The 17,761-nt window shown below is 40.3% G+C and overlaps 1 protein-coding gene across 2 annotated transcripts; it reads left to right on the top strand.

Annotated features, from left to right (window-relative positions):
* The first annotated feature begins 2,762 nt into the window (after nucleotides 1-2,762).
* On the top strand, nucleotides 2,763-16,223 carry LOC311060737 (kelch-like protein 24). 2 transcript variants are annotated; one of them, XM_084079044.1, is made up of 13 exons: nucleotides 2,763-2,895; nucleotides 5,111-5,198; nucleotides 6,401-6,601; nucleotides 6,953-7,087; nucleotides 7,473-7,664; nucleotides 8,548-8,691; nucleotides 8,987-9,146; nucleotides 9,550-9,684; nucleotides 10,959-11,105; nucleotides 12,698-12,901; nucleotides 13,133-13,279; nucleotides 14,779-14,950; nucleotides 15,591-16,223. In XM_084079044.1, exons 2-13 carry the CDS (start codon nucleotides 5,136-5,138, stop codon nucleotides 15,856-15,858), a joined length of 1,968 nt encoding a protein of 655 aa, XP_083935170.1. In that variant the 5' UTR covers nucleotides 2,763-2,895; nucleotides 5,111-5,135; the 3' UTR covers nucleotides 15,859-16,223. The 2 variants fall into 2 exon arrangements, with proteins under 2 accessions (XP_083935170.1, XP_083935171.1); XM_084079045.1 differs by having other exon boundaries at nucleotides 2,875-2,895; nucleotides 5,111-5,202; nucleotides 6,404-6,601.
* The last annotated feature ends 1,538 nt before the right edge of the window (nucleotides 16,224-17,761 follow it).

Below are 17,761 nucleotides of genomic sequence, written 5' to 3'. Positions count from 1 at the left end.
GAAAGTCAGAATGTTGATGTGGAAGACAGAATTTAATGGACAACAGCAAACATGAACAGACTTGGAAACTCAGGATACAAACACAATGAACCAACAAACCAACACACCCAAACACAGGGCTTAAATACACACGAGGATAACAGGACACAGGTGAACTCAACAGACAATTAACACAGGGATTGGCTGGGGCAAACAGGACACAGGTGATAAACATGAACCATAAATCAGGGTGAGACAAGACAGGTAACAACCACAATGGAAGACAGGAAACACAAGAGCATACTTCAAAATAAGATTCAGGAACACACTTTCAAAACAACACAAGCAATGCAGGTCCTGACAATATTTATGTCAGAGGAGTGTAATTAGTCAACAGGGGCAAGCGGATTTCAGCCACACTGTAGTGCACTGTTGTTATAGCAGCTAGCTAGCAAGAAGAAATCTAAAACTGTCCTCAAACTAAGGCATTTTCAACTTGCCATCCGGCCTGAAATATGCACAAATGACATGGAATTCCTAGATATCCCAATAGATGAACTTGTGTAGATGATTTTAGATGTGTTATTTTTTACTGTAGCTGCTATAAACAAGTAGCTGCTATATTTCTGTCAGAGGAGTGTAGTGCACTCTGGCGCACTCCGGTGGCTGCACACAGGCAGTGCACTGCACACAGACACACACACACACACACACACACACACACACACACACACACACACACACACACACACAACCCCAGCACGGTAAGCTCCACTTGCGCGGAGGCGCCTCCTTCCGCTGCGTTCGCAATGACAGGTCAATAACAGGTAGATGAGTGACGAGTGAGATGTGTGACGTGATATAAAGTCAACCTGTTTTTAATCATAAGAATTTAAAAACAGCCTATCAAACAAACATGTAAGAACAAAAATATAATGCATATCAATTTCATATTAAATGTCTCATTGTATCCAAGATGTGTGAGCCTTCTGGACAAACCTCATCTCTATTATACTAAACAAGGCCCTTTGTATGTGTCTATTTATTGAAACCCTGAATGTGAGCCATGATGTATGAATTATCCTCCGTTGAAAAAAAATCCCAGTTTTTATGAAAGCCATAGTTTCACGTTCGATAGATTTAGATACAGATTTATCCACATGCATTGTTTTCTATTTAGTTCACACATTGGAATGATATTCCAGCTGCCAGATTGGTGTGATGATTAACATGAATGGGTGCAAGAATTCAGAATAGTTTATTGATTTAGAATTAATCAGAACAAGATTGTTCTGATTAATATGTCTTCCGTAGGGGTAGGGGTTGAGTGTCTTGCTCAATAACACTTATGGACTCAGGCAGTGGTGGAAAGTAACTAAGTACATTTACTTAAGTACTGTACTTAAGTACAATTTTGAGGTATTTGTACTTTACTTGAGTATTTCCAATTTCCAATACTTTTACTTCTACTCCACTACATCTCAGAGGCAAATATTGTACTTTTACTCCACTACAATTATTTGAAAACTTTAGTTAGTTACTTTTCAGATATAAACTATGATATAATGAAACATACATTAACCACTTTAGCCCTATTTTATACATAGGCTATTTGAAAATAGCCGATCTACAAGCTCACAACGCGTCGCATCGCCACGCCTTGTGAGCTTGTAGATCGGCTATTTTCAAATATTTAGTACTTTTACTTTTGGTACTCTAAGTACATTTTGATGCCAATACTTTTGTACTTTTACTCAAGTACATTTTTAATTTTGGACTTTTACTGATATTGCAGTATTGGTACTTTTACTTAAGTAAAGAATTTGACACTCTGAGCTTGTAGATCTATTAAAATAATAATAATCCTAATAATAGTAATATAATACAAATCAATTTTAAATAATTTTGTAAATGTTTAACAACGCAAAACTCTTTTCAAATGAGGGTCCATGGCCAAATACATAATGTGGGGGTCCTTCTGACATGAACATGTTTTAGAACCACTGAATAAATGAACAGGTTATCACGTTTGGGATTTATTTGTGTGAATACTGCTTCTAATTTATTACGAGGAATAAATATTGTTGAAACATTGTTGATCTGATTAATAATATGATTTATTTCATGGAACTGTTTTGTATTAACATGGTTTGTGTCCGGAACCTGCGTGTGTTGTTGTCAGGACCAGTGTTGCCATGTCCGCTTATTATAAGCGACTTTGGGCTTGTTTCTGTGTAAAGTTGCTTGTAGTCGATATTGGTAGTTGCGGTTTGTGGGGCTTATAGACATAGTTTCTAAAGTGAGTGTAGTCGTTTATTTGACCTTGTTTCTAACGTGTAGTTAATTATTTGGGCTTAATTCCAAATGTTTTAATTATTTAAACCAGTGGTTCTCAAACATTTACATGTCAAGGACCCCCACATTATTATGTATTTGTCCCCCTAACCCCCATCTGAAAATGTTTTGTGAAAGGGAGCTGTGTATCAGATTTGTGTTATTAGAATGTTCCGAAATATTCCACAATGTCTTTACATTTATTTTCAATAGCAGATCTACAAGTTCACAACGCGTCGCATCAAGAGAAGTTGTGAGCTTGTAGGTCAGCTATGTAACTATGTTCAATGTATACAATATGGTTGAATGTGCTCAGTATAGGCGCACTGAAGTGCTTCTTTTGGGCTTGTTTTCATATACCTGGTTGCTTGTTTCTCTCGCACAACCTGGCAACACTGGTCAGGACACATTTGGTGGTTACACTTCCTCCCCTTGAAGTTGACAAGCGGCGTTTGTTTTGCTTGGAGTTGAAACGTTTAAAAGCCAATATTTAGTTGTTTATTTAATTAACATCATTTATAATAACATCGTCATTGCAGTTTGTTTGGAGCGGCTGTCGTGATTCACACTTGTGAGGACGAGGTATGTTTATTTGAGCTGTTTTTTTGCACATTAACGTTTCCATGCTTTCCTAAACCAGTGGTTCTCAAACTTTTTCATTAAGGACCCCCAAATTGTCACTTATTAGCCCGGGGACCCCCATTTGAAAAGATATGTCAGGGACCCCCATAAGGGAAGTATTTTGTACAGCTCTAGCAGTGATTCTCAACCATTTTAATGTCAAGGACCCCCAATGTGCATTAGGCTACGGACCCCCCATTTGATGGCATTTCTATCTCTGGGACCCCAATTTATAATGTAAAATCAATGTTAATGTAACTCTGAGAGTGTACAAATGGACCCGTTAACGGGTCCATTTGGTTCCATTTGTACACTCAGAGTTACAGACACATATAGGGTCCATTTGGTTCCTATATCATTTAGCTTGGGACCCCCTGGAACTCCCTCAAGGACCCCTGGGGCTCCCCGGCCCCACTTTGAGAACCATAAACCAATATTTCTTCAAATAATGAAGAGACTCATAAAAGACACGTTTATTTGTAGCTCATTTCAATAAGGCACTTCACTGTACTTTATATAAATGATTACGAAAAAATGAACGAATTTACAGGACATTTGAATTCAGTACAAGTTAAAAAGTTAAACTAATCAGGACCATGATAGCCCTGAAACATGACCGTCATGTCATGACAGTCATGGCGCAACTTGCACCTGGTTTTGGCACTTTCTCCATTTACAACCCGTACATCTACATAAACCTTCAGATTTCAAATATGAAGTGCTGACCCCACGGCCATGGATGTAACAAGCTAAAACGCCCTTGTCTAAGTACCCGTATCTTCCGTATTGTTCAATAAAAATCGTTTTAATCCGATCGGTGGCCATGTTCTAAAAACTTCCTCCCTATGCGTTCAACCAACGTGACCCTATCGGTTGGGACGTGTACTGCACTCTGATACATTATAACTCTATGAGGAAATGGCCGCCGATCGGATTAAAATGCTTTTTATTGAACAATACGGAAGATACGGGTACTTAAATCCGAGCGTTTCAACTTGTTACATCCATGGCCGTTGGGTAAGCACTTAATATTTGAAACCTGAACGTTTATGTAGAAGTACGGGTTGTAAATGGAGAAAGTGCCAAAACCAGGTTCAAGTTGCGCCATGACGCTTGTGACAGACACGCGTCATGTGAACCATGGCTATTCAGGACACCGAGCAAAAACAAACAAACACTGACGTCATTATTTTATAACTCAATAAAAACAAAAGTTAAAAATGGAAATAGAAAAATAAGAGTAAAATGACAAGTAGACTGTACTGTATGTGCACTATTAATACATTGAGTGAACTTGTAGATTTATTTATGCTATTTTGACACATTTTAAGTTTTTAACAACTAGCCTACAGTATTTATTTACATGACATTATTTTTGCCTGTATGGCATGCGAGTCATGAATCTGTTTTCTTCCATAGACAGATACCATTGTAATATGTAGTATAATGCTGGTATGCTCACTATGCTGCAGTCAGTGGTGTGTAAATAGCCCACATTGCAACTATATATCCTATTTTTTATATCTGGAATATAAGGTTGCAATACCGACCCTTGACAGCCCATACATCCAAATAGAAAAGCCTTATCTAATCTGATTGTATTAAACAATGTTAAACTCGCCAATATTGCAGCTGCACGGAAAGCTTGGATTATGCTCTTTGTATCTGCCAAGTTTTTGTTTCATAACAATCCACCATAGACATGTTATGAGCTACTAAAGCGAGTGCTTCCAAACTCCAACACTTAGAAAAATGATCACCTGCTGAATTTCTTTGTACTGGGCAGCTCCCAGTTACTGCCTGTTAATTGAACCGTGTGCAGTAGCCAGGAAATTACTGAAAAATACTTGGATGTTCTCAACCAATCTCCACTGATTTAATAAAGCTTCGGTATATCAGATTAATAAATAAAACTTCAGTAGTATATCAGATTATTACAACATAATAGGCTGACAAGTCAATAAGCTGTTTCTTTGCATTTTAAATGTGGTGAGAGTAACTTCACACCACCACATCTCAACACTATACAACCTCATTTCACTATGCCTATAGCCTAAATATAATTAAATTGCTGTAATCAACAGCTGATTAAATAAAAGATGAAGACGTGAACACTGAACAGCAAGGATTTTTACTGTGTAACCAGTTTTAACAGTACTGTGTGTTCTCTCTGCAGACGCTTCCCTCACCTCACCTCAGCCATGGCAGCTGCCTGCCAGAGTGGATCACCACTGGCTGCCAAGAAAGGGAGACGGGGCAAAAAAGTAAGTGTGTGTGTGTGTGTGTGTGTGTGTGTGTGTGTGTGTGTGTGTGTGTGTGTGTGTGTGTGTGTGTGTGTGTGTGTGTGTGTGTGAGTGTGTGTGTGATCAACAGTTGTTGGTGGACTGCTGTGTTGACATATCAAGCACAGGAGAACAGAATAGAAATTGGATGCCTGTCAATCTGTGTGTCTGTCTGTATGTTTGTCTGGCTACTTTTCAAGGTGTTTATTGAAGTGTCTCTGCCTGTAGTGACACATCTCGGTGTGGTCACCCTCTTTGGCTGCATTTTAGTAGGAGACAGATTAGGAGGGCTTGGAGCTGTTTGGTAAAGGTTGGTGCAGAATGGAGGGTAAGGGCCTTAATATTGAGGCTGTTTAGGGCACTTTGATGCTGAGAGGGGTAGATGAGAAACATCACTCTAGAGTACCCTGCCAGGTCAATAAGCTAACTGGAAAACCAATAGAGTACAGCAGTCCTGACGTCACTCCCACTACCCCTGGGTCACGGAAGTATTTCTTCTATTGAAATTCCCAAGTTGTTTAAACATAAAGTCTGTGTTTGGAGATTTTTTATTTATTTAATTTATTTGGGTAAATTAGTCATTTTTCACCGTCAGTTGATGCTTCATATCCATATGAGTAAATTTGTCAGACTGTTTCTTTTTTTTTTTTTTTTTTTTTTTTTTTTTTTGTAAACAGTTCTTATATGATGCAATCTCTTCTCTTATGGGATTTCCAATGTAAAAAAATAACTGTGATCCAGGGGGATAGCGCCCTCTAGCGGCAGTGATGTCAGACCTCAGTGCTCTAGACCAATTATTTGTTTACCAACATTGAGACTGGACGCACAGGTGATTGTTTCATGCAATCAATTCCCAACATATTGTTTCAGGGTGCAGCTGGTTTCAGTTCATTCAACCTCCTCTTGAGTGTTGGCTAGTGAGGCGCGTCCTAGGGAGACATGACAGAATGGGTTTCATTTGGTGCCGACCTGCGTGCGCATACTGGTTCTTATCAGTGTGACATCGTCTGTTAAGGGCTCTATAGGAAACCCATAATGTGTTGTGTTGACTCATGAAGCTGTCAATGAGGGACTGATGTACAAGGACAAATATGACATTTTGCAGGGTACACAAGGACACAAGATCAGCGACATTACTCACGGAGTTGTTTATTTGTCTGATTTATAAATCTGTTGCACTTCAGAAGGACGGCACCAGCGTACATCTATCCTCAGTGGATGATAAAGACTGGATGTTTGTGGATTCCAGCCATCCTAACAAGGTGTTAGAGGGCCTCAACAGGCTGCGGCTCAACACTACCTTGTGTGATGTGATTCTGTGCTGTGAGGGACAGGAGTTCCCCTGCCATCGTTACGTACTGGCCTCCTTCAGCCCTTACTTTGAGGTAAAATACCACACATTTATTGAAATGCTGTTAAGGGAATGACACTCAAATCAGCCTTGGCTTTCACGTGAACCCAACATCATGCTATAAATTGTACACATAATGTAAATAAAAAAACGTTCAATGTTCGGGGTCATTGTAACGTCTACTGAGGCTATTTTTGTGAGCACCCCAGACAGTTTTTTAAGTTTCCAGTGTTTACGCCCCCTTCCTATACAAACCCATTGTAACTTCAAACTCCATTTTTAACCATGATGGATTCATTGAAAACACCCGTCCTTGGTTCTGGTGACTGATATTGTCCTTCTAATGCGTGAGGGGGTTGTGTTTTTTCAATTACTTTTTGAACAGGCAATGTTTACATCCAGCATGAGGGAGTCCACACACGACAGGGTGACCCTCAGCGGAGTGGAACCTCAGATGATCGGTTTGTTGGTGAACTATGCCTACACATCTAAGGTGTCCATCTCTACTGCAAATGTGCAGGTAATGTATTATCATGAACGTTATCCATTGTCTCCATGTTTATGCTACATAACATGGGTGCTCATGGATTCAAGTTCTCAGTCGCCACGACTAATTTCAGTCATTTGGATTCCGTAGAAGCCAGCTTGTCTTCTATGGAAGCATGTTGCGCAGCAAAAATAGCCGATCTACAAGCTCTCGCGTTGAGAGCTTGTAGATAGCCTATTTTCGCCTATTATTTTAAGTTTAGAGCATTTTGAAGTGGTCAAACTAGAAATATGTTCAGAAGTATCTTCCATAAAATCTTAATAGTCTTTGATAGTTCATGTAGAAGCAAAGGTTACAGCTTCATATTTTGCTTTAATCCATGGGTGCTAAGTAAAGATATTTTGTTCATTTGGTCTAGGCCCTGCTAGCAGCATCCAACTTGTTGGACGTCACGGCTGTTCGACAGGCCTGCTGTGACTACATGCTGCGTCACATGGACGTAAATAATTGCGTAGGGATTTACTGCTTTGCCGAGGCTCACTCCTGTAAAACGATGGAGAAACGCAGCATGGATCACATTCTGCAACACTTCCGTGTCATCTACAAGCAGGTCAGTCAGTTGTTGAAGGATCATACATACATTGTTTGTGCCGTTGTTGGCTTGTTTTCTCCTATAACTTAGTTGTTATTACTATTACTCAATCTTTCACCACCACAACTGACCCAGACCTGTGTAGAAACATTCAGTCAGTCAGTGTTCAGTGATTGCATATATATTAATAAGCTACAGTCAGTCACTTGTGGGGCGGCAGTGGCTCAGGGGTAGAGTGGCCGGGTAGAGTGAACTGGAAAACCGCAAGGTTCCCAGTTCGATCCCGGGCTGGGGCGCTCACCTAGAGTTAGTGTCGAAGTGTCCTTGAGCAAGACGCTGAACCCCTAATTGCTCCCGATGAGCAGGTTGGTGCCTTGCATGGTTTCCTCCGCCATCGGTGTGTGTGTGAATGGGTTAATGGCACAATCAATGTAAAGCGCTTCGGATAGAAGCGCTATATAAATGCACCATTTACCATTTACTTGTCCAATTCATTAAACAAGCTCAGAAGTAGGTTGCGCACATCCAGTTTGTTGCCAGTGCTGGACACAGAGTAACGGTTCAAAAGCATAAAAGTCTGCACAACAGCATTGCTCCTAAAAGTGTTTTTTGTACTTTAACACACAGTGGTACAGGTGGTACAACGTTGTGGCCACACTTGGCCTTCATCAGGAGGCCATGTGCGGCTAAAACGTTGTACCACTTTTCTGTGGTACAACAAAAAAAAAAGTAAGAAGCAATGCTGTTGTGTGGACTTTTATTCATTTGAACCATTTCATTAAACAAACCATCCATCACCATTTAGCACTTTGAATGGAGAAAAGATTACTTCAGTATGAAGTATGAGAACAGGGGCTTATCTATCAGCTAATCTACTGTACGCTTTGTTCTCTACCTCTAGGAAGAGTTCCTCTCGCTCTCTGTGGAGAGACTGGCAGACATTCTTGCCAGTGACGATCTCCATGTGCCCAAGGAGGACATGGCGTTTGATGCTGCCATGTTGTGGTTGGCCAAGTGTCCTACCCGCAAGCAGAACTTTGAAAAGGTCAGTCACCTCGCCAGACGATCGGTGGTGTCTGCCTATCGATACATCTAAATGCTTGGTAGTTGCTAGAACGGCATCTGCTGTCCAATACATGCTTGGCATCTATATTGTTGCTGTCTGGCAGAACATCTCCATATTTTTTTATCCTGAAATGTAACAGTTTTGGATATATGAGGTTTCCACCCGACAGACACGATATGGTACTAGCTGGTACTATGCATGATTGTTATATAATGATGTTCACCCAATATCCAGTTGGACTATAAAATAATGAGTGTTCTATGTGTTCTTTAAGGTGCTGGAGCAAATCCGTCTGCCTCTCATCAGCCCCTCCTACATCGACAGAGTGATTGAGTCTCTGGAGGTGGTGAAAGAAAACCAGGGCTGCCAGAGGTTCATCTCTGAGGCCAAGGATCGGCCGTACTGTAAAACAGCACGCCCACGCAGGACCACAGGTACCCTGCTGAACACACACATGTTGCATGGTACAGCTGATGATGGTGCAAAAAAAAAAATCATCAAGCTTTTTCTAGTTTTTGCTGAGACAAATCCCCACAATGTGCAAACATACCTGGTAGGGGTGTAAAGATGAACACATATGAATCGTAAATTCATTTTAACATTAATGATGCGGCTACGTCGACGTGCGGACCGCTGGATCCACTTAAGCCCTATATACCTGTACGACGAATAGTGAATTTTGCATTGTGACGCGTTGTGAGCTTGTGGGTCTGCTACTTTGGATTAAAACGTGGTAAACTCAACATCTATCCAGCATGCCTGTGAGATGCTCTCTAGTTTTTTTAATAAATGTGGTTTCCTCTGCTTCTCTACTCTTGCCTCCCCTGCTTGCTGTAGTGATCATGATGATGGGCGCTGAGACTCAGGCCGGGTGGATTCACACAGTCGAGAGCTTTTGTCCCCTCACCAATCGGTGGAGGACTCGGGGACAACTGCCTCTGAAAGTTTCCTGGCATGCTGTGGTTATGTCAGGTGAGATTGACTCAATCAACCTGGGACCTGTAATGGATCCTACTCTGTTTTACCTCTGAACTGATCTGTAGCGATGCAGTCACTTAAATAGAATGCAATGAGCAAAGCACCGGAAATCTACAAGCTTACAACACGCCACACTAAGACGTGTTGTAAGCTTGTACATAGCCTATTTTCGTTTATTTAGTTATTTTCAGATTAAAGAGTATTGTGAAGTGGTCAAACTAGCAAAAGAATGCATGTTCAATCTTCCAGAAAATCCTGATATCAGATAAAAGCAACGGTTAACCCACTGGCGTCTGGCATTTTGTTTTAAAATACAAAATTATCCTAAAATGATCCTATCCTTTTTTGTCAGTGCATGCTGCAGGGATGGCCGACCATATTTTGCAATTTTATTCAACTGGTAGGCTGTATGGCTACCAACACATAATTCTACATATTGTGCTAATTAAAACACAACGCTAGTGAGGGGGCTCCTTTCACGTTGTTTTACAAATCGCATATTAGGCCATAATAGGCCTGACAAAGCATTTTCAGTTTTATTTTGCTTTAATCCATGGGTCTGTATAATCTGAAAGCAAATGTGTACCAACAGCGTTCAGAATTGTATTTGTCACATCACAGGCGTAAAGCAGTAGGTGAAATGATAAAAAAAAAGTGTGTACACTCCATCGTTTTGGAGATGAGGAGACAATCAGACAGACAGTGAGTAGTATGAAGCTGTAATGATTTTTTTCAAAACTGCCAAAACGATACATGTCACGAAAACGTATTTTGCGATATATCGGCACACCCCTAGTGAACACCTACGGTATTTCAAGAAGAGGGAGGAACACAGGGTAACATAAGAGTGGCGGTAGAAGCACACCGGTGGACTATATTGTATGTAGGAGGGCTAGTCTGAAAGGGATCGGCGACTAGGTGACAGCAGGGGAAAGTGTTGATTGTTTATAGACGGCAGTGGAGTTCCTCACTAAATTGTTCAACACGATCTTAGAAACTGACTGAAATGTGTCCTAAGCAGTGGAAAAGAAGTATACTGGTACCGATTCTCAAGAACAATGGCAATTTACAGAACTCTAGTAACTACAGAGTTATAAAGCTGATGAAAGCATGGCATTTCTTGGCTTTCACAGTAGTATAGAAGACGAAGAAGACAGCCTATACTGTATGTGAAGACATTTTAAGTTGTGCATGCGTGTGACTACTTTTCTTTAACAATCAAGGCATAACTCATTAATTGGTTTAATTCTGCTCTGCTTCCACCATAGGCTCCTTTCTGTATTTGGCCGGAGGATTCGTCATACAAAAAGGTTCACGGCGCACTGGTTCAGGCAATAAAGAGTTATGGCGCTATGAAGTTGACCGTAACTCATGGTTGAAGATGGCTCCCATGAATGAGCCACGCATGTTCTTGAGTAAGACTGTCAAATCTTGTCGTTCCTATTTTGGGATTACCATTAGAGTAACCTTCCTCTTCACATTAGGACAAATACGTACTGTATATTTATAGAGCATTTCCTGGGAATATTTGTTCTGCCACTTATACTTGAAAAATAGCAAAATTCTGTCTGTTAACCCAAAACTACACAATACACTACAATGCAAACATCACGTAATTATCTCCGTCAGGCCGAAGGCGTGGCAGAGACTATATTTTGTACGCTGTCCGTCCATCTGTCTGTCCGTGCATGTGTGTCCATCTGTCTGTGACCAGCCAATCTCCGGCACCGTTGTTTTGATTGCAGTGAAACTGTGCACGCACACTTTCTGGATGCCAGAGCAGAACCTCTGCCCTGACATTTTCAGATCGGCCTGTTACAGCCCCACCAGGAGGGCGATCTTTTAAAACAAAAATATATATATATATTACTCCTACAGATTTTGTTCAAACATCAGCAAAATGGTAAGCAAAATCTCTATAGTCATTAAACGAAATGGGTCTTTCAGATTTTCCATATTCCATCCTGATTGGCTAAGATTGGCTTCTGAAGTTTGCGGGGGTGTTTTGAACAGAATGCCTCAAATCATGAATACAGCGTGCGAATTCCGTGAAATTTTGCATGCACATTTCCACTATGCCGAGGAAGAAATGGTGGAGCTATAACAGGCCGAATCACATTTTTACCTATAACTGCACCGATCTGCGTAAAACTTTGTATGTGCACTCCCTAGAGGCCAAAGAAAAACCTTTGCCCTGCATTTTTCACATCTGTCTTTTATAGCACCACCAGGAGGCCAACCTATGTAAAACATTTTGAGAGATTTTATCCAAATTTCATGCAAATCGGTACACATGATCACATCAAGATGGATCCGTTTGATTTTTCATATTCCATCCTGATTGGCTAAAATTGACAATTGACACAAAATCTAAAGTTTGCAGGAGTGGCCCCGTTTTGAACAAAATGCCTCAAATCATGAACACAGCGTCCGATTGCGGTGAAACGTGCATGCACTACGTTGAGGAACATGCCACCCTTTTGACATTGCCCTATCATAGCGCCACCAGGAGGTCGATTTTAGCAAAACAACTGTTTTGATATTACTCCTACAGATTTTGTGCAACACGCAAAATGGTACACATTATCTCTATAGTCATGTGATCAAGATGGATCTGTCCGATTCTTCATATTCCATCGACATTGCTGGCCCACAATAACCTACCTGACCTGGTGGAGACCTGTGCTCCGAGGAGCCCTTTTTCTAGTTATCCAATTAAATTAACTGTTTTGCTAACTATAACTGGTAGTAGCGAATCTAGCGATATGTTAATAATTTGGTCCAATTATAACATAGGCAAAGTTTTTTTGTTTGCTTTTTCACATTCATTTAATTTCAAGTTGAATTAAAAATGATCTGTTGCCCTATCTTTAACTTTGTTTCGGAATAATTGCAAAGAGTTGTTGCCTAGGTTAACCAAGCAGAGATTGTATAGTGCATATGGCCCCGTTATCAGTTCTAATGATCAGTTTTATTGGTATTGTTTCCCTGCTCTCATGGTCCATAGGGCTGGTGATGCTGGATGGAGATGTGTTTGCAGTGGGCGGCCAAGGGGGTAACAAGAGTGAAGACTCATTGGAGCGCTACAACCCCAAGACCAACACCTGGCAGCTCACAGAGTCTGTCGGTGTGGCAGCCTACGCTGATGCCGATCTTGATGTTTATAAACCTGCTACAGTGGTGGCTCTAGATGGACTGCTCTATTTTATTGGTATGGAACAGGTTTATGCATCACATTAACCCTAGTGTTCCTATTTTGTTTAGTTTTTTATGTAAAAAAAAATGGCAGATCTACAACCTCACAATAAGACACTATGGGGGCATTCATAGCTGAATGGTTCGAGAGCCCCTCTGAAAAACCTGTTATCCTGAATAATGTTTTGCTGTGTGTGTGTGTGTGTGTGTGTGTGTGTGTGTGTGTGTGTGTTCTCCTGGGCCCTAGGTGGCATGTCACCTCGTAAGCAGATAGCTCCGCCCCATGTGGCCAAGTACGACGCTGAAACATCCATTCTGACGGAAGTCGCTCCTATGCATGTTCGGCGTAATGATTCGGCTGCCTGCTCTCTGAATGGAAAGATCTACGTTACAGGTATCAAAACTGTTCTTAAATGCTCGTAGACAGTGGTCAGTTTTCACCCATTCTTGAGAATTGGGAAAAACCTTTAATTATATATAAAATAAAATAAATACTCTTCAATTATGCCAGGAAAATATATTTGAAAGGATCAAAGTGTTCGACTATTAAACCACGTAATGGGCCAACCTCCCGTGTTTTTTGTTTTTTTACATGTCAACTCCATAAGAAGACATATCTGACGGAGTTGACATCTTACAGAGTTGACAAAATGTTATATTTTATTAATTCAACAGCACAGTCATAGTGAGTAGACGTTCAACGTTGCTCAGAGTTCTCTTAATGCTAACAAAATTACACATTTTATTTAGTTTGAATTAAGAAGGACTTACGGACTTGACATGTTATGGTTGAGACACATCTGATAGCAATATTATTTAATGCATTTATCAAAAAATAGAAAGCTTACATTAGCTTCAGCAGCTTTCCTGCCTTTTTTTAAACCAGGAAGTGAAACAGGGGACCTTAAGATATAGCTAAGCCTGTTTATGCCTGATTAAAGTTGTGTTTAAGATCTTTGTCAACTCCGTCAACTTTAAGGTCCAACATTTTTACAAAAAATGTTTTTTTAAACAAAGATGATGATAATAATAGTACATTTTTACACCTATTTTATCTACATGGTTATTTTTGTTTTATTTATGTGCTTTTAACAAAAATATTTTTTGAGTCCTTGTCTGAGACGAGGCTGTTTTCTGGCAGAGTGCAAGTAATAAAAAAAAAACAGGAAACCGGACCAAAACATTGTATAAATCATATGTAATTCATTAAAAACTCAGAAAAACAAAATAACAATTGAAATGTTTGTTTTAAAAAACTAAATCTGCAAAGTAAGGATCAAAAGCTTTCAAATAATTGTACTGGATACAAAAAAATGCCTGTTTGCCTCTGAGATGTATGTAAAAGTGCATTAAAACAAAATTCAAACCCTCAAGTTTACATTTTCTCAAGTACAGTGCTTGAATAAATGTTAGTTCCATAATAGACTCGCTTCGACTTAGTAAGGGGACATAATCATGGTTGCACATAACTGTTTTGGTCTAGTTCTCAGGGAGCACATTACATAGTTAAGTGCAACAGAGCCATATTAATATTTTAATATGGCTCTGTTGCACTTACGGTAACTATGTATTTAAAAGCTATGAATCCGTTAGATAACTACATATGACGGCAGGCTGAGCCTGCAGACTGTGTGTGTGTACTGTAGAACCTCTGAGCGCAACACTACTGTACCAAAGAGCTATGCTGTGCACATCCAGCAGTCGCTGGTGCAAGACAAATAAATAACAGTAGTAGAGAAATTATATCGGCCATGTACGTAAGATTGCTTATTTTCGTTTGATCTGCCACGCAACATTTATTTTGACCGCGCATGCGCACTAGTTACACTATGTGCACCGCTGCACATAATAGAACACACTAACAGTCCTTATGGTCTTCTTGTTTATCTATAGGTGGCAATGTGGGTTATCCTTATATGATCGCGGATTGCTCAATGGAATGTTACAACCCCAAAACCGACCAGTGGACTTATTGTGCCTCCATGCCAGTGGAACGCTACATGCATAGTGCGGTTGCAATGGATGGAAAGATCTACGTACTGGGAGGGCGGGACGACACGGACAGGTAACACACGGCTGCTCCATGAATGTCTGGGAAAAGGTGTCTTCTTTTCCACACCAGACGTTTCTCTTGTCTATTAGACCAACTATTTTTTTACGACACTGCAGGCACAGGTGTGGGTTGCATGTAATCAATTCCCAACAGACGCCCTCTTGTGTGTAGGCTGGTGAGGCAGTCCCTAGCGAGACATATACTTTGTAGCACAACACAGTTAATACCCGTTGTACAAGTTCACAACGTGAGCTTGTAGGTCTGCTATTCTCGGCCGGTCTCTGCGCACGAGCATACATTTGCCTTTAGTGCCGGCAGCTGGGCGAGCAGGCAGGCGTGGTCATGAAGAGTGAATTCACATTATCATGAGTCATCTGCAGACCAGTCTGGCCCCAAGCGCTGGGCGGGCGTTTTGCAGAAACCAAAATGTGGAAGAGCCAATCAGCGTCTGTCAATCACAGGGCCCTGACCGCAGACGCTGATTGGCTCTTCCACATTTCCACAATAGCGCTTGGGGTGCTATTACCACTTTTTCACTGCTATGCATCTTATGAGCGGCCGGTTTCTAGTGAAGCCAGCCTGTGTGCGCACACTGGCTCTTATCAGTGGGACGTTGTCTGATGCCATTATCGGTTTGCCTCTCTTCATGTAGGTATCCCCAGAACATCGAACGCTACTGTGAAGAGACGAACACGTGGGAGACTGTGGGAAAGATGACTCCTGGTCGCTACAAACTCCTCTGTGTCTCTCTCAAGCTGAGGACGGATCATGCACCCGTGGTTGATGATGAAGATCATGCACCCGTGGATAGTGATGATGACGATGATGAAAACGAGGAAGATGAGGAAAATGAGGATTCTGATTCATACGATGATGATGAGGATGATTATTATGACAGATCTAACAGATGCCGGTGGTAGGGCAGTAGATTCCACTAGGATCTGGGGGTGTCAAACCTCCCCGTGCCCTCCATAGAGGGAATCGTTGCTGTCAGGTGGAAACCCTGTATGTCCAAAACTGTTATAACTTTTAACTTTTTTATCACCATTTAACAAAAATGTAAAATAGTGAAAATAGTCGATCCACAAGCTCACAGTTGTGAGCTTTTAGATCCGTTATTTTCACTACTTTCGTGTGACTCTTGTAAGTAGGAGATTAATTTTACGGTGAGTAAAGAAAACATGACATTTTGAAATGTGGATCGGACATATGAGGTTTCTGCCCGACAGCAACAAAATTATGTTCTTGGATTAATTAGCCCTGTTTTCATTGGCACATGGTTCATGGACTATGGATGTACACTTACATGTACATTGCTGACACACTGTACATATATCAGCCTCACATCCACTGCTGACAGTCTGTACATATACAGTAGATATATGAAGACAGAGATGGATAACTTCAAGCACACTCACCAGTTCAACAAGTCAAGGATTTAATTAAAACATTTTGCTAGTTTGAGAGTTGGTAGTTTTTTTGCCATTCAAGTTTATTTTCAGTTTGTGTCTCTTTTTGTCTGCCTATTTATACAGCAAATGGTTCCTATTTTTGTTATTTTTATCTTTGCTTATTTGCTGGACAAGATACTCTCTATATATTTTGCAGAAAGACAAACATCTTTGTTTCATGTTTGTTTCTAGGGATTAATGTAACACAAGATGTTTCAACCTAGGTTCAGTCCTTTTACACCCAAATTCACCATGAGAAAAAATAAAGACTGATCTTAATGTCTTTAATGTTTTATTTTATGGATTTATTTCCTATTATTACTTAACCCTGGCCACATGCAGCCCAGTGGTTCCTCTTCATTCCTCTAACCTGTGTTTTATCTCCTGATTATCAGTAATTAGATGAACATACTGTATATGAATGAATGTCTCCATAACTCTGTTTGATGAAGACTCAACATGCATCCAAATATTAGTCATGAATATAATTATTTGATGCCGTATAGTCATGTGTTAAATATATCCTACCAGGCCCTCTAGTACTGCTGGTTTTATATCCTACCAGGACCTCCAGTACTGTTGGTTTTATATCTTACCAGGACCTCTAGAACTGCTGGTTTTATATCCTACCAGGACCTCTAGAACTGCTTGTTTTATATCCTACCAGGACCCCTAGAACTGCTGGTTTTATATCCTACCAGGTTCTAGTACTGCTGGTTTTCTATCGTACCAGGTAGCTCATTGCATTCGCCTGGTCTTCCACATAAAACAAGGTTTAGAAGTAGTAGAATTCTACAACTTCTACAGTTAATCATTACATACATCGGGTATAACTAAAACATAGTTATTGTGATCACGTTAGCACATGACTATAAACAGATGTTGTGATATAAAGACAACCTTTTTTTAATCATAAACATGTAAAAACATATCAAACATAAATATGGTAATATATATATATATATAATTTATATACATTTCATATAAAATGTTTGAGCCTTCTGACAAACCTCATCTCTATTATACTAATCAAAGCCATTTGTATATTTATTGAAACCCTGAATGTGAACCATGATGTTTGAATTATCCTCTGTAATGAGAAGTTAAATGAAGGCATCGTTTTCTATTCAGTTAACACATTGGAATATAATCGTCTCTGTCGGGTGGAAACCTCATTATTTCCAAAACGTTACTTTCTAGGATTTAGGAGCTTGTGGATTTGCTACTTTTGATGGCTGTAGCCTGTAGTAGGTCTATGATCAAGGAGGCCATTCATTTACGAAGACAAATAGTTAAAGTTAAAATATGGAGAAGAGGTTTCTGCCCATTTCAGCTGTAAGATTGGTGTGATTAATATAAATGGGTGCAAGTC

The sequence above is a fragment of the Gymnoscopelus microlampas genome (assembly GCF_963454915.1).
Source record: "Gymnoscopelus microlampas genome assembly, chromosome: 2".
NCBI classification, from domain to species: Eukaryota; Metazoa; Chordata; class Actinopteri; order Myctophiformes; family Myctophidae; genus Gymnoscopelus; species Gymnoscopelus microlampas.
This window is presented reverse-complemented; position numbering and strand designations above follow the sequence as displayed.